Source organism: Mobula birostris, chromosome 4, assembly GCF_030028105.1.
Source record: "Mobula birostris isolate sMobBir1 chromosome 4, sMobBir1.hap1, whole genome shotgun sequence".
Classification (NCBI taxonomy): Eukaryota; Metazoa; Chordata; class Chondrichthyes; order Myliobatiformes; family Myliobatidae; genus Mobula; species Mobula birostris.
In genome coordinates, this window is record NC_092373.1 from 193,085,092 (window position 1) to 193,101,988 (window position 16,897).

Consider the following 16,897-nt stretch of genomic DNA (forward strand, 5'->3'; position numbering starts at 1 on the left):
TTATATCCTCTTTTTTTTTTGGTGTTCTAATGGAGTCAACACACACAGATCATATTCTGTTTCCGCAGGTCCAAGATTAAAGGGGATTCGATAGTTAGGGGGACAGATAGGCGATTCTGAAGCAACAAAAGAGATGCCAGGGTGGTGTGTTGCTTCCCGGGTGCTGGGGTCAGGATGTCTTTCAGTGGTTGCAGAATATTCTTGAAGGGGAGGGTGAGCAGCCAGAGGTTGTGGTACATATTGGTACCAATGACATAGGCAGGAGAGGGGTAGAGGTCCTGAGTAGTAAGTTTAGGGAGTTAGGAAGGAGGCTGAAGAACAAGGTGGAACTCTCCGGATTATTCCCGGTGCCATGAGCTAGGGAAGGGCAGAACAGGAGGACAGTGCAGACGAGTGAGTAGCTGAGGAGATGGTGCAGGGGGCAGAGTTTCAATTCTTGGATTATTGGAACGTTTTCTGGGGAAGGGGTGTCCTGTATAAGTGAGACGGTTTGCACCTCAGCTGGAGGGGAACCAATATTTCGGGAAGGCTTGCTATGTTATCGTGGAGGATTTAAATTCGATTTACAGGGGGGTGGGAACTGATGTGAAGAGGCAGAGGATAGGCCAGTTGGCACATAAGTGGAGACGGCTTGTAGAGAGCTTGTATGGAAAGCTAGGCAGAGGATAAAGCAAAGTTGCACTCAGCCAGATGGTTTGAGATGTGTCTATTTTAATGCAAGAAGTATCATAAACAAGGCAGATGAACTTACAGCATGGACCAATATGTGGAACTATGACATTGTGGCCATTGCAAACAGAGACTTGGATGTCTCAGGAGAAGGAATGGCTGCTGAATGTGCTGGGCTTCAGATGTTTCAAAAAAGGACAGGGAGGGAGGCAAAAGAAGTGGGGTGTGGCATTGCTAATCAGGGATAGTATAACAGCCATAGAAAAGAAGGACGTCATGGAGAGATTGTCTATTGAGTCATTGTGGGTGGAATTCTGAAACAGGAAGGGGGCAATAACTCTACCTGGTGTTTTTTTTATAGACCCCCCCCCCCCAAATTGTAATAGAGACATCAAGGAGCAGATAGGGAGGCAGATTCTGGAACATGGCAATAATAGGGTTGTTGTGATGGGTGATTTTAATTTTCCTAATATTGACTGGCATCTCCTTAGAGCAAGGGATTTGGATGGAGTTTGTTATGTGTATCAGGAAGTTCCTGACGCAATATGTAGATAGGCCAACTAGAGGAGAGGCTGTACTTGATCTGGTATTGGGAAATGAACCTGGTCAGGTGTCAGATCTCTTGTTGGGAGAGCATTTTGGAGGTAGTGATCACAACTCTATCTCCCTTACCTGGAGAGGGATAGGAGCAGACAATTTGGGAAAACACTTAATTGGGGGGGGGGGGGAAATTCAATGCTATTAGGCAGAAACTTGAAAGCATACATTGGGAGCAGATGTTCTCAGGGAAATGCATGGCAGAAATGTGGCAAATATTGAGGGAACATTTGCATGGTGTTCTGCATAGGTATGTTCCATTGAGGGAGAGAAAGGATGGTAGGGTTAAAGAACCATGGTATACAAAGGACGTAGAAAATCTAGTTAAGAAGAAAAGAAAAGCTTACGAAAAGTTCAAGAAACTAGGTACTGTTGGAGGTCTAGAAAATTACAGGGTTGCCAGGAAGGAGCTTAAGAATGGAATTAGGAGAGCTAGAAGGGGCCATGAGAAGGTCTTGGCTAGCAGGATTAAGAAAAATCCCAAGGCATTCTAAAAGTATGTAAAGAGCAAGTGGATGAGCCGTGTGAGGATAGGACTAATCAGGTGCGATAGTGGAAACATGCATGGAGTCGGAGGAGGTAGCGGAAGTACTTAATGAATACTTGCTTCAGTATTCACCAGGGAAAAGGACCTTGGCAATTGTGGGGATGACTTACAGTGGACTGAAATGCTTGAGCATTTAGACATTAAGAAAGAGGATGCGTTGGAGCTCTTGAAAATCATTAAGTTAGATAACGCACCAGGCCCAGACAAGATATACCCCAGGCTACTGTGGGAGGTGAGGGAGGAGATTGCTGAGCCTCTGGTGATAATCTTTTGCATCAATAGGGATGGGAGAAGTACCAAAGGATTGGAGGGTTGCAAATGTTGTTACTTTGTTCAAGGAAGGGAGTAGAGATAACCCAGGAAATTATAGACCAGTGAGTCTTACTTCAGTGGTGGGCAAATTGTTGGAGAAGATCCTGAGAGGTAGGATTTATGAGTATTTGAAGAAACAATCTAATTAGGGATAGTCAGCATGACTTTATCAGGGGCAGGTTGTGCCTTATGAGCCTGATTGAATTCTTTGAGGATGTAACAAAACACATTGATGAAGGTAGAGCAGTGGATGTAGTTGTCATGGTCCGGATCGGAGTCCCTTTAAATTTACCTTGTTTATGTTGCGATCCGGACTGTTGATTCCCTGTTTTCCCATGTCCCTCGACTTTGGTGATTAGGGGCAATTAACGCTCGGCTGAACCAGTAGTTTATAGTCTCCGGCTTTCAGCCGTTCAGTACGGGAGTGTCTGCAAAGTCACGACGTGCCAATGACATCTGGCCGGAGCAAGCCTTGTCTCTGCCCGAAGCGAGTGTCGGTAATTCGCCTTTCCTCACCGGAGCAACCCTGTCCAGTTACCTCGCCGAAGCGAGCCTGCAAAGTTTCTTCACCAAGGTGGGTCCGTCACTTAACCCGCCGGAGGGAATCAAGAACCGCTGTCTACTGTTTCCGGGTCGAGTCAAGAGCTCGCCACTACCCGGAGGCTCCAAGTCAAGTCCTGGCTCCGGCGGCATTCTAGCACCAAGTCGAGTCCTGGCCCTGGCGGCATCCTAGCACCGAGTCGAGTCCTGGCCCTAGTGGCATTCTAGCACCAAGTCGAGTCCTGGTCCTGGCAGCTTCCCAGTTCTGAGTCAAGTCCTGGCCCTGGCGGTCTGTGATTCCTGTCCTACCCCCTTGTCTGAATGCCTTCTCTGCCCCTCTCGCCTCTAGCCCTCATCTGAAGCCCCCGCCTGCAATTCGGTCTAGTTCCATCACCGAAGCTAGATAGGTACTGTCTGGTGTTCATTCGTGTTGGTTTTGTCTTGTCTTGTCCTTGCCTCCGTGGGGTAAGTCAGGCCGTCTTGCCGTTGCCCCACGGGGGGTCATGTTCTGTCTTGTCTTGTCCTTGCCTCGGTGGGGTAAGTCAGGCCATTTTGCCGTTGCCCCGCGGGGGGTCATGTCTTGTCCTCGCCTCCGTGGGGTTGGTCAGGCTGTCTTGCCGTTGCCCCACGGAGTGTCATGAGTCCCGGCCCTATGTCCTGTACCCAAGGAGGAGTCCCGGCTCTCTGTTCTGTGTATGTGTTCATGTTTCCATGTACCTGCTCTCCCGAGACCGATACTCTGTGTTCCCATGTTCCTCCTCTCCCTAGGCCATGTCATGTCCATGCCTGGTTCTGGGGTCCAAGCCCGAGGCAAGACCCAGGTACTGGGTCCTTGCCCAGTCTCTGGCTTGGAGTCCATACCCTAGCCTCTTCATGTCTCCTCTAGTTTTGGGATCTGATTCCGAGTCCAAGCCCAGACCCTTGGTCCCAGCCCAGTCGTAGTCCTGAGTCCTTGTCCAGTTCACTATTTCCTGCTCCTGCCTTGCTCTCCTGGTATCGAACAATAAACTAAATCTAAGTAACCTCACAAGATGTGTCTTGCATTTGGGTCCACCCTTGCTCCCAATGCCCCGCCATTGTGACAGTAGTGTATATGGATTTCAGTAAATCATTTGATAAGGTTCCCCATGCATGGTTCATTCAGAAAATAAGAAGGCATGGGATCCAAGGAGACCTTGCTTTGTGGATCCAGAATTGGCTTGCCCACAGAAGGCAAAAGGTGGTTGTAGATGGTTCATATTCTGCATGGAGGTCAGTGACCAGTGGTGTTACACAGGGATCTGGGATCTCTCTTCTTTGTGATTTTTATAAATGACCTGGATGAGGAAGTATAAGAGTTTTATTATTAAGTTTGCTGATGACACAAAATTTGGGGGTGTTGTGGATAGTCTGGAGGGATGTCAGAGGTTACAGCGGGACATTGATAACATATAGAACTGGGCTGAGAAGTGGCAGATGGACTCCAACCCAGATAAGTGTGAAGTGGTTCGTTTTGGTTGGTCAAATTTGAAGACAGACTATATTATTAATGGTAAGATTCTTAGCAGTGTAGAGGATCAGAGAGACCTTAGGGTCCCTGTCCATAGGACACTCAAAGATGGTGCGCAGGGTAACAGTGTTGTTAAGAAGGCTTAAGGTGTGTTAGCTTTCATCAACCATGGGATTGAATTCAAGAGCCATGAGGTAACATTACAGACCTTAGTTATATCCCACTTGGAGTACTGTGTTCAGTTCTGGTCACCTACTACAGGAAGGATGTCGATACTTCTGGGAGTGCAGAGACTTACAAGGATGTTGCATGGATTAGAGAGCGTGCCTTATGAGAATAGGTTGAGTGAACTTGGCCTTTTCTCCTTGGAGCAACGAAGGATGAGAGGAGACTTGATAGAGGCATATAAGCTGATGAGAGGCATTGATCGTATGGATAGCAGAGGCTTTTTCCCAGGGCTGAAATGGCTAACACGAGGGGGCATAGTTTTAAGGTGCTTGGAAGTAGATACGGGGGGCTGTCAAAGGTAAGATTTTCACACAGAGAGTTGTGGGTGTGTGGAATGCACTACCAGCGATGGTAGAAGCAGATAGAATAGGGTCCTTTGAGAGACTCTTAGATAGGTACATGAAGTTTAGAAAAATAGAGGGCTATGTGGTAGGGAAATTCTAGACAGTTTCTAGAGTAGGCTACATGGTTGGCACAAGATTGTTGTGGGCTGAAGGGCCTGTAATGTGCTGTAGATTTCTATCTATGATAAACCTGATTCTGATATGGGTTTCGATTGTGCACTGAGCTTGAGAAAGGGACAGAGGGAGGGAAGGGAGTGGGAAGCACCATTCTGTCAGGATCAATAAACCAATTGTTCGTAATCAAATGGCTTTGCCTGATGTCTCAGGGCAGGGTGTATCTGCTCCCTCGCCACCCCCCGACCCTGCCATTCCTTCTCTTTCACTTGACTCACATCTGTCCAGCGGCTCTCCACCCTCACCAATCCCACCAGATTTACAAATTCATTCTTGGCTGTACATTGACAAATACAGTAGTTCTGTGTAAAAAGTCTTAACGCACTTTACTTATATATGTGTATCTAAGACTTGCACAGTACTGTATGTAATACTTGGGCAGTTAGAAAATGCCATATAACATAGCTGGTGCACCGTTTCTCTTGGAGTTGGCATGTGAAGATAATTTCCATTATGATTCTAGATGCTAAACCCAAATTGGATTTCAGGGAGCCATGCTTGGGCCACCAGAAGGAGGTGTTTGAGGATGATCTTAGTGATAATGTTCCCTGCAGAAGATGTCAGGGTGACTTCCCTAAATTTATTGTGGCTGAATTTGAGTCCCTTAGGGAAGGTGTTTAAGCTGTTATCTGGAATGAAAGACTGTTTGGGCGATGACATAGCCTAATAGGTGCTGCTTATAGCAGATCTCAATATATAGAGTACAATACAGGAACAGAAGCCTCAGCCCATCGAGTCCGTGCTGAAATTATTCTGTCTTGTCCCATTGACCCGCACCCCAACCATAGCCCTTCACACCCTTCCCATCCATATACTTATCCAAACCTCTCTTGAACCCGCACCCACCTCCACTGCTGGCTCATTCCATACGTGTATCATCCTCTGAGTGAAGAAGTATTCTTTAAATATCTCACCTTTACTATTAACCTATGGCCACTAGTTCTATTGATTCTATTATGGTTCTTGGATTTACTGAGTATGCCCACAAGAAAATGAACCTCAGGGTTGTATATGGTGATATATATGTTCTTTGATAATAAATTTACTTTGAACCTACTTCAAGGTCAATCTAACCCTTCCCTCCCATTTTACTTCCATCCATGTGCATATCTATAGTAGAGTTTCTTAAATATCCCTAATGTATCTGCCTCTATAATTAAGATTCAAGATTCAAGATTCAAAAAACTTTATTGTCATTCTAACTGTACATCAGCTCTGCAGGGCAGAATGAGACAGTGTTTCTCAGGAGCAGTGCAATCATAACAAATGCAACACTAAATTATAAACATAACAATAAATAGTAAAACACAACAACCAATGTCAGTTAAAATCAAGTTATAAGTGTCCAGTGCAAGTTAAAAGTGTCCAAAGCAGAGTCAGGTGGAGCAGCTATTTAGCAGTCTGACTGCCTGTGGGAGAAGCTGTTTAGTAGCCTTGTGGCTTTAGTTTTAATGCTCCTGTAACGTTTGCCTGATGGCAGAAGAACAAACAGTTCATGGAGAGGGTGTGAGGGGTCTTTAATGATGTACCGTGTCTTCTGGAGGCATCGACTATGAAAGAGGTCTTGGGCAGAAGGTAGGGAGACTCCAATAACTTTCTCTGCTCCCTAACCACCCTTTGCAAGGCTTTTTTGTCGACAGCACTGCAGCTGGAGTACCAGGTTGTGATGCAAAAGGTCAGCACACTCTCAACCACGCCTCTGTAGAATGTAGTTAAGATGTTAGTGGGGAGTGATGCTTGTTTAAGCTTCCTCAGAAAGTGCAATCTCTGCTGGGCCCGTTTCACAATCCCAGTGGTGTTCCTTGACCAGGTGAGATTGTCCGAGATCTGCACCCCAAGGAACTTTATGTTTTCCACTCCCTCCACTGTGGAGCCATGTTAGTGTTACTCTATCACAACACTGGCAACCCAGGGTCATTTTGTAAGAAGTTTGTACGTTCTCCCCACGACTGCGTGGGTTTCCTCAGGATGCCCCGATGTTCTCCCGCATTCAAAAAGCATACGATTAGTGGGTAAATTGGTCACATGGGTGCAATTGGGTGGTGCAGACTTGTGCAGGAAGGATCTATTACCTCTAAATAAATAAATAAAAATAATTAAGTTTCCCTCCCACCCTAGTCATTCTCTCTTCTCCCTGCTTCCACTGAGCAGAAAATGTACAAGATTGAAAGTGAGACCCACCGGACCCAAGCTCAGTGTCTGTCCCACTATAATCAAATGCTTAAATGGACCTCTCATACACAAAGAATAAATTCTTGATCTCCAAACCTTGTTATGTCCTTTGTACTTTACTTACCTACATGTGGTGCACTTTCCGGTACCTTTCTGCATTCTCTTTTTACTGTCTTACTGTAATCTGGATTGCATGCAAGCCAAAACTTTTCACTGTATTGCAGTATCCCTGGCAATACCATAAGTCATAGGAGCAGAGTAAGGCCAAATGGCCCATCAAGTCTGTTAGATTAGATTATGAGGACACACAGTCCTCTTTTGTTGTCATTTAGTAATGCATGCATTAAGAAATGATACAATGTTTTTCCAGAATGGTATCACAGAAACACATGACAAACCAACTTAAAAACTGACAAAAACCACATAATTATAACATATAGTTACAACAGTGCAAAGCAATACCGTAATTTGATAAAGAACAGACCATGGGCACGGTAAAAGTCTCAAAGTCTCTCGGAAGTCCCATCATCTCACTCAGACGGTGAACCTCCAGCGCCGCAAACTTGCCGATGCAGCATCTGACCACAGTCCGACCCCGAACCTCTGACCAGCTCTCCGACACCAAGCACCATCTCTGCCGAGCACTTCGACCCCGACCCCAGCAACAGGCAATAGGCAAAGCTGAGGATTTGGGGCCTTCCCCTCCAGAGATTCATGATCGCACAGTAGCAGCGGCAGCGAAGCGGGCATTTCAGAAGTTTCTCCAGGTGTTTTTCCCTGCTCCTTCACGTCTGTCTCCATCAAATCAGGATTGTGCACAGCATCCTACTTCACAGATACGATACCATTTGGAACAGCCGCGTGCGCTGCGTCACGCTGCCATCTTCTCCTCCCTCCTGTCATTTTATCATGGTAGATCCATCCTTTTTAACCTGATTCTCCTATAAGACTATAAGCTAATAACAATACATCATAGTATTGTAAAATTTTCTCTAAACTGCTCAACCAAATATAGTACAATATATCCTGGTGAATCTTCTCTGCACTGTCTCCAGGGTAACTGTATCTTTCCTGTAATATGAAGACCATAACTATATACAATCCACTAACTGTGGCCTCTAAAAGATATGTTGTACGAGTTAAAACATAATGTGCTAGAAGGAGAGGTTGGACGGACTAGACTTGTTTGTTCTGGAGCAATACAGCCTGAGGGGAGACCTGACAGAAGTTTATAAAATTATGAGAGGCACAGACAGTCAGAAACTTTTTACCAGGGTTGAAAAATCTAAAACTAGAGGGCATGCACTTAAGGTAAGAGAAAGTTCACGAGGCAGGATTTTTCTTTACACAGAGTAGTGCGTGCCTAGAATGTGCTGCAGGGTGGTGGTGGGGGCATATGCAAAGCATGCACTTAAAGAGAATTTTATGTAGGCACTTGAATGTGCAGACTTTAGAGGGATACGGGCCAAGGGTAAATTGGTTTATTATTGTCACATATACTGAGTAGAGTGAAAAACTTATTTTGCAAACTATTCATACAGATAATTATTTAGAGCACTGTGGTAGTATAAGGGATTGATTTAATTAAGTATCATAAATTTAACATCATGAGCCAAAGGCCCTGTTTTTGTGCTATATAGTTTAATAGTTCCAAATGTTATATTTTGTGCATTTAGCATAACTTATGTTTATCTTTTTCCATGCAACAACCATGGCTTTATTGTTTATTTAAAAATTGTCTTTCAGTCGGCCGACGAGCGGTTGCTGTGGAAGGAGTCGAGCCCCAGCCGGGCGGCCTCCGAGGCCCGGGGCCTGGCAGAGGCCTTGCGCTGCGACTCCCGGCTGCTCTGGAGCCTGCTGCCAGCCGCGCTCCTCTTCCAGCCCACGATGTGAAGATGGTGGAGGGCCCAGGCCGCGACACAACGCTCCCGATCCCAACTCATCCCACCCATCCCCGGAACACGCACCAGTAGGACCGTCTCCACCATCGCCGCCCGCACCGGGGACCAGCAGAACATTTGACACACAAAAAAAGGGGCACGAAAGGTTTGTGCAGCGTCGTCAAAGGTATATAAACACGGGCACACGCTCGCACGGGAAAACTGGACATCGCACCTCAACCGGAGAAGAGCAAATCAGCCGCACACAAGCCCAATAAGCCATTCAGCGACGCACATTTTCTCCAGGGGAACCATTTTAGTGCCGCGCATTTCTTCTCGGGGAAGTCATTCAGCGACGCACATTATTTTCGGGGAAGCCAATTAATGACGCACGTTGCTAGGATACGGGACCTCCATCAGCAACAGGGTGGCGCCTTGTCTCCTTCAAGTAAGGATCTTCGATCTCCTTTACACTACTTTCAAAGACAATTCAGAAAATCATTACTAAAATACAGTTTAATAAGCTTCTGTGCCCATGTTGTGATGTTCAAGGTCGGATTTCACTAATGCATTATAAATAGTTGTAAAGTATAGAGAATGAATTTAAACGCCTTATTACCCGAGTTTGGTATTAAGGGTCTATTGCATTAAATGGAAGCTTGGTGCATTTTTAAACAATTGCCATTTAATTCCACTATTTTAAGGGTTAACAGCTAATTCTCCAACTGGGGGGAAATTGATAAGCAGTTGGTACCCCCCCCCCCCCCCCCGTCAGCATTGGTGCACATTCGGGATTTCCTCGCATATCTCCAGCCCATCATCTTCAGAAAGACCTCATCCATCTTCTCACTCTGAAAATGCAGCATCCCAAAGAGAGATAAGCGTGGAAAGTGCTGGGGAAACTCATCAGGTTAGACAACATTTGTAGAAAGAGGAACAATCAATATTTCAAGTCTGGGTCTCTTTCCATAGATAGTGCCCTACCCGCTGACTGTTTCCGGCTTTTTTTTCTGTGCTTTTTGCAAAATTGCAACATCTGCGTGGCTTTTTTTTAATTCCCAAAGAAAGATCATACTTTCATTTTGGACATTTTTAGTAACAATGATAATTCCTCGTTTTGTTAAAAAAGAGTTGTTTAGATTTGCAATTATGTTCAGTTGAAAGTTAAACCAAATAGCTTCAGAGTTTCCAAATATGTAAGATAAATTGTTCAGGTCTTTTTTTTTTCATTGTGCAGTAGTGCTATGGGAACTAATTCCAGTGTTGCAGGTTCAATCCTGGTTCCTGTGCTCTCTATGTGGAGTTTTCATGTTCTTCCTGTGATCAGACCATAAGATATAGGAGCAGAATTAGGCCATTCAGACCATCAAGTCATTTCCAGCATTCAATCATAGATGATATTTTGCAACCCCATTCTCCCACATTCTTCCCTGCTTGGTTCCTTAATTAGTAAGGAAATTATGGATCTTTTCCTTAAATACACCCAATGATTTGGCCACCACAGCCCTCTGTGGCAACAAATTCCACCGATCAGTACCCTATGGCTGAAAAAATTCTTCTTCATCAGTTTTAAATATATTCCCTTTATCCTGGGACTGTTCCCTCAGATCTTGGACTTCTTGTCTGACAGAATGTGATCACATTCACACTTTCAAGATATTTCAGAATTGGGTGGGTTTCAATGATATCAAACCCCATCCTTCTGAACACCATTGAGTACAAGCCCAGATACATCAAACGCTCCTCCTCCAGGCCTTTCATTCCTGGAATCATTCTTGTGAACCTCTTCTGGACCCTCTCCAGGGCCTGCACAACTTTTCTGAGACGTAGTGCCCAAAGTTGCTCACAATATTCCAAATGAGGTCTAAATAACTCCTTTATAAAGCCTTAGTAATACATCCTTTTGTGTTCTAGTCCTCTTGAAATGAAAGCTAACTCTGCATTTGCTGTCTTTGGCATTGACTCGATTGGTGGGTTTTTGTTGGGCACTCTGGTTTCCTCCAACACCCTAAAGATATGCTGGTTGGAAGGTTAATTGGAAACAGTAAAAATGCCCCTGATTGTGTATGTGGGTGGGAGGAGAACTGAGTGGAGAGATGGGAATGTGAGAAGGAATACAGTGTAGGGAAATAGGATTGCTCGGAGGGCATTTGATAGTTTAAATGATGGCCTGCTGACTTGGAAGAGAATAAGGAAGAAACAATGAAAATTAAATTCGCACTTAGCTATGAAGTTTAATTAATATTCTTGTACTTATCTCCTGACTGGTCCTGCTCCTTCATGCCACTTAGCCCAAAAACACCCCAGATGTAAATTATTTAATACTTTGTACAAATCTCTCCATGATGTGTTTGTGATAATTTATCAAAACTCTCCAAACTTTGGGCAGGTCCTGGTGGATTGGAAGATAGCAAATGTCATGCCACTATTTAATATAGGCTAAAGACAGATAACTTTGGGCCAGTTAGCTTAATGTCTGTAGACAGGAAAATGCTTGAAGGTATTATTAAGGAAGAGATAGTGAGCCATCTGGATGGAACTGGTTTCAACAGGCAGTCACAGCATTGATTCATAAAGGGCAGGTCCCAGTTGGACAAACTTACTGGACTTCTTTGAGGATATAATGAACACACTGGATAGAGAGGGAGCAGGTGGATGCTGTATACTTGGATTTCCAGAAGGCATTTGATAAGGTGCTGCATAAAAAACTTTTCCATAAAATAAGGATGAATGGAATTGGGGGTAATGTATTAACATGGATAGAGAATTGGTTATCCACTGAAACCAGATGGGATAAATAGGATTCCTCTGGTTGGCAATCAGTGCTGAGCGGAGTGCCGCAGGGGTCGATGCTGGGCTCGCAATTGTTCACAATATAGGTTAACGATTTGGAAGCGGGGACTGAGTGAAAAGTGTGAGTCTAAGTTTACTGGTGGCACTAAACTGAGTAGAAAAAGCAAATTATACAGAGGATGCAGAGTAAATCCCTTTGCTCCCCAAAAGAAAAATTATGCAATGGAAAAAAGAAATCGCTGAATTTTGTTATTTAGTGGTTACATCTTACCAGTTTAAGAAATTCTGATTCCTGATACTTTACACATCAATGGTATTATGGGAATACCTTCATGATACATAATGGTTCAGCTGAGTCATAATCTACTGAAGGTAAAGACTTGGTTTACGAACACTAACAAAGATTACAGAAGTTATGTCAGTCTTTGTGGAAGTGAGATACATTAACTCCTGAACAATGCAGACGCATAGTTGTCTACTGCTAGCAGTGAAGAAGTAAGGTGAAATGGCAGTGCCTTGTGCCAGCATTTAGTAATGCACCCTGATAGCAGTATTGAATGTGAGTATTCTTTATGAGGTCATGGCCCAAAGCTTGTTCTCCCAAGTGACAATGGGCAGGAGTGGCCATCTTGAGCCTCAGTTCTTAAGCTGGAGGAAGCTTACTCATCTTGCACCTGTTTGAAATGACAGATCCCTTAGTGAGATTACACAACATTTGCCTTGTTGGCTTCAGGCCTGTGAATGTGTGACAGGTGAAAATGTCCAGATCTGAGGTCCACTGTAATATGAGTATTGATTATGCAAAATAATATTAAAAATCTGAATTAATATAGCAAATAAAAATAAAAATTGTGGCTCTCTCAATTGCTGGCAGTTTCTTCTCTCGTCACCTAGAAGATTGGTTAAGGTAACACAGATTTAAAGTAGAATGACCATAGGAGACAGACAGATAAGTCACTTAGAGAGTAAGTTGTCATTGGAATCTGTTGCTTGTGAGGGTGGTGAAAGTAGTTTTGGAAGTGATTTAGAATAAAAGAAAGAATAGCACTAATTTGATTTGTTCTCTCAGACTTGATGAGCCAAATGGCATTTTGCATTGCCTCATTTTTTGAATTCCTACAGAATTTGTTAATTTTCCCCTTAGTAAAAGTGCTGTCATCTGGCCTATTGTCATAGATATTAGCTATCATGCAGAGTCTAATTTTAGATTTTGCATGCCCATAAACAGGTCTAATGGAGGTGCCCCTTGCAAATTCAAAGCTCTAACTTAAACCTAGTGCAACCAGAGGACAGTGTTTCTTGGAATAATGGAATCGTTTGCGTGAATATTTTAGGGCATGACGGAATAATTCACTCTCATGTGATAGTTCCACAGATGAATATTTTAACAGAAAATGTCATACAATTCTTTGCTGAGTCACTCCCTATCAGAAGCAAACACGCATCCTATCATGTCATGATATTTTACAAAATACCAAGCCAGCTTTTTCTTGTTCCATTAACTTCAGTTGAAATTTAGCTGTTTATATTCCAGTCTGTGTAAAGATATGAGATTAGCTCATTCAGCCCTTCATGCTGGCAATGCCATTTATTAAGATCTTTACTGATCTTTCCCGTCAGTACTATTTTCTGTACCAATCCCGTACCTTTTTAATTCCTGCAAATTTAACTTTTTTTAAAATCTTGAATGCTCTCTGTGACTGAGCCTCCACTGCTCTCCTGGACAGAGAATTTCTAAGACTGACCAATCTGTGGTAAAGAAAGTTCTTCTCATCTGCCCTGAATAGCTGATCCCTGATTTGGATCCTGTGACCCCTGGTTCTAGACATGCCAGCCAAGGGAGGTCTGACCCTGCATCCAACCTGTCAAATTGTGCCCACTTCAATGAGATAAATTTTCATCCTTTTCACAAAACTCAGAGAGCAGAGGCTCAGTGCACTTATGATATTCTCATGCAATAGGAGAGAAATAAATGGGCAGTTATTTGATCTGAGTACTCTTTTAGCTGCTCAGTGCAGGCTACAGTCCGTTCCAAGCATGCGCTGAAAGTTCCCCTTCCCAAGCTTCACTAAGGTCCTCAAGGGAATTTTTTTTTGGGGTCGTCACAGCCCAATGACTGATGGATACAGATTCAAGGCACCAATCCACCTATTCCAAAATTCAAGATGATGGGTGGAACAAATTTAAAAAAATACTGTTATTGATACAAAATAGAGCCTTTTGTTATAAAAAATATTGTAGAATGTGAGAGGGATATTAGGCTGTTAACCCTTATAAACATTGCCTGCTGTGAACTCGCCCTTGAAAGCTTGTCCAGTAAGGCCACAGGCTATCAGCATTGCACCACTTGATGAATTGTTATCGAGCATATTTTCTAAAACTATAGATGTTTCTGTACAGAATCTTTTTAAAATCAGGCTGATTTTTCTGAAGTACACGTGGCCATGTTTGATGATGTAAGCGGGTATGTGCTAATCACCTTGCTCCTGGCTGATTTTGTCAAGGGTGGGGAACTGAAAGGTTTAACCTTACAAGTTAACGTATTAACCATTCCTTTCACGCAGCAGCTTTTCTTTTCTAATGTTGGTGTTCTGATTTGGAATCTAGGTGTTCAGTTGCGTGATGTATAATGTCTATTCTGCCAATTCTCTTACTCCCCCCTCCCCCCACCCCACCCATCTCCCCCATCACCATGTGAAACCATTTGTCCATGCAGTGTTCTTGTTACGGCAACAAGTCTTTGTTCTTAGGAAGCAATGTATGAATTTTGTTTTGATTGTTATGAGTGATTTTTATTATCCATAATAAAATTGAAACAAATGTGATTTTGTTTGTTCTTTATTCACCTTGCATCGATACATGTCAGAAGGTGAATCTCAGAATGAAACCAGCATTCTATGCATTAATTCATTTCTTTGTAAATACTCATTGATTGCTTATTTCCAAGATCTCACCCCACACCTTTTTTTAAAATCTCCTTGCACCTAATAAAGTCGCCGCTGAGTGTGTATGTTTGTGATCTTCTCCTGCTGTAGCCCATTCATTTTAAGGTTCAATATGTGGCATTCAGAGCTGCTCCTCTGTACAGCTCTGTTGTAAGACATGTTTATTTGAGTTACTGTTGCCTTCCTGTCAGCTTGAACCTGTCTGGCCATTCTCCTCGGACCTCTCTCATTAACAAGACATTTTCAACCACAGAACTGCTGCTCACTGGATGCTTTTTGTTTTACGTACCATTCTCTGTAACCTCTAGAGACTATTGTGTATGAAAATCCCAGGAGATCAGCAGTTTTAGAGATACTCAAACCACCCTGTCTGGCACCAACAATCATTTCATGGTCAAAATCACATAGATCACATTTCTTTTCCATTCTAATATTTGGTCTGAACAACAACTGAACCTCTTGAGTATACCTGTATGCTTTCATGCCTTGAGTTGCTGCCACATGATTGACTGATTAGATATTTGCATTAATGAGCAGATATACAGGTATACCTAATAAAGTGGCCACTGATTTACTTGCACCCTTTTTCCATATTTTAAACTTGGCAATGAATGATGCTCATGTCATCGTTGAGGCTTAATAAGCTTCTTGATCGTCTCCCTACTCTGCAAGCTCATACTGATATGTCAAAACTCTGTTCATTTAACCACCTCTGTTAACCCTCTTTTAGCAGCCTGTATTGAACTAGTTTGGGTATTGTAAAATTTTCTCTAAACTGCCCCACCAAATAAGATCTGCCTGTGACCAAGCTTTTAATATAACCACCTTCATCTGATTAAGCCTCTGTGAAGCTCCATTAAAAATTTCCCTTTACTCCTGCCACAGAATAAATGGAGAAACTCAATTGTTCCATTGTTTATTTGGACAATCATCAGGAGCAGGAACTTTTGTAGAACTTAGAACAGTACAGGCCTTTTAGCCCTTGAAGTTGTGTTGGCCTTACAACCAATTCAAGATAAAACTAAAACTCTCCTCCACATAGCCCTCCATTTTTCTTTCTTACGTGTGAATATCCAAAAGCCTCTTAAATCTCCCTAATGCTTTCTTAAGCACACTATCAACTTGTGCAGCAACATTGATGGATCTGTAGCTATGGACCAAGATCCCTCTGTTTCTCCACACTGTTAAGAATCCTACCATTAAATTCATACTTTCCCTTCAAGTTTGACATTCCAAGGTGTATGACTTCACATTTTTCTGGACTGAACCCCCATCTGCCTCTACTCAGCCCAGCTCTGCATCCTCTCAATGTCCTGTCGTAAACTACAGCTTTCTACACTGTCCGCAACTCCATCTGCCTTCATGTCATCTGCAACTGTACTAATCTTCCCTTCCACTTCATCATCCAAGTCATTCAACTTGATTTCTCGCACCCATCTCACAAAGGATATTAAAATACTTTACCACCATTACTTTGTGTCAATTCAGCATTGATCTGAAATCCAGCTTTTATTGTTGTTAATTAATGTTTGCCTACTAAGTCATCCATCATTGCTGACAATCGATGCCAAGTAACAGCCCTTGGAGAGTACAATGACTTGCCCTCATCCAGCAAGCACGAGTAAGCAGGTTTTAGTTATAAATATTAGAAATTGGAATTTAGTGTATTATTGTCACAGGTACCAAGATACAGTGAAAAGCTTGTGTTGCATACTGTTCATACAGGTCATATCATTTCACGGTGCAGTGAAGTAGTACAAGGTTAAGCAATAGCAGAATGGAGAATGAAGTATTACAGAGTAGAGTGCTGGTATACAATAAAGTACAAGGTAGATTGTGAGGTCTTGTATGAATGAATGGTTCAATAGTCTTATAAAAGTGGGTTAGAAAGTGCTGGTACATGCTTTCAGGCTTTTGATTCTTCTGCCTAATGGGAAAAGGGAGAAGAGAGAACGTCCAGGTTAGGAAGGGTCTTTGATTATGCTGGCTACTTACCGAGGCAGTGAAAATTAGAGACAAAGTCCATAGAAGGGAGGCTGGTTGGTGTGATGTGCTGGCTGTGTCCACAATTCTGTAGCTTCTTGCGGTCACAGGCAGAACAGTTCCCATGCCAAGTTGTGGTGCATCGAGATAGGATGTTTTTATGGTACATCAGTAAAAACTGTTAAGGGTCAACAGGGACATGCCCAAATTTCTGTCGCCTCCTG

General features: G+C 43.2%; 1 protein-coding gene across 1 annotated transcript in view; it reads left to right on the plus strand.

Moving 5' to 3' along the window:
• Nucleotides 1-14,523, plus strand: part of gfra4a (GDNF family receptor alpha 4a) — a 226,624-nt gene extending 212,101 nt beyond the window's left edge. Inside the window, exon 8 of the mRNA XM_072256714.1 lies at nt 8,819-14,523. Coding sequence (XP_072112815.1) covers nt 8,819-8,965 — 147 coding nt within the window. The 3' untranslated portion in view covers nt 8,966-14,523. The remainder of the gene's footprint in view (nt 1-8,818) is intronic.
• Nucleotides 14,524-16,897: the final 2,374 nt, after the last annotated feature.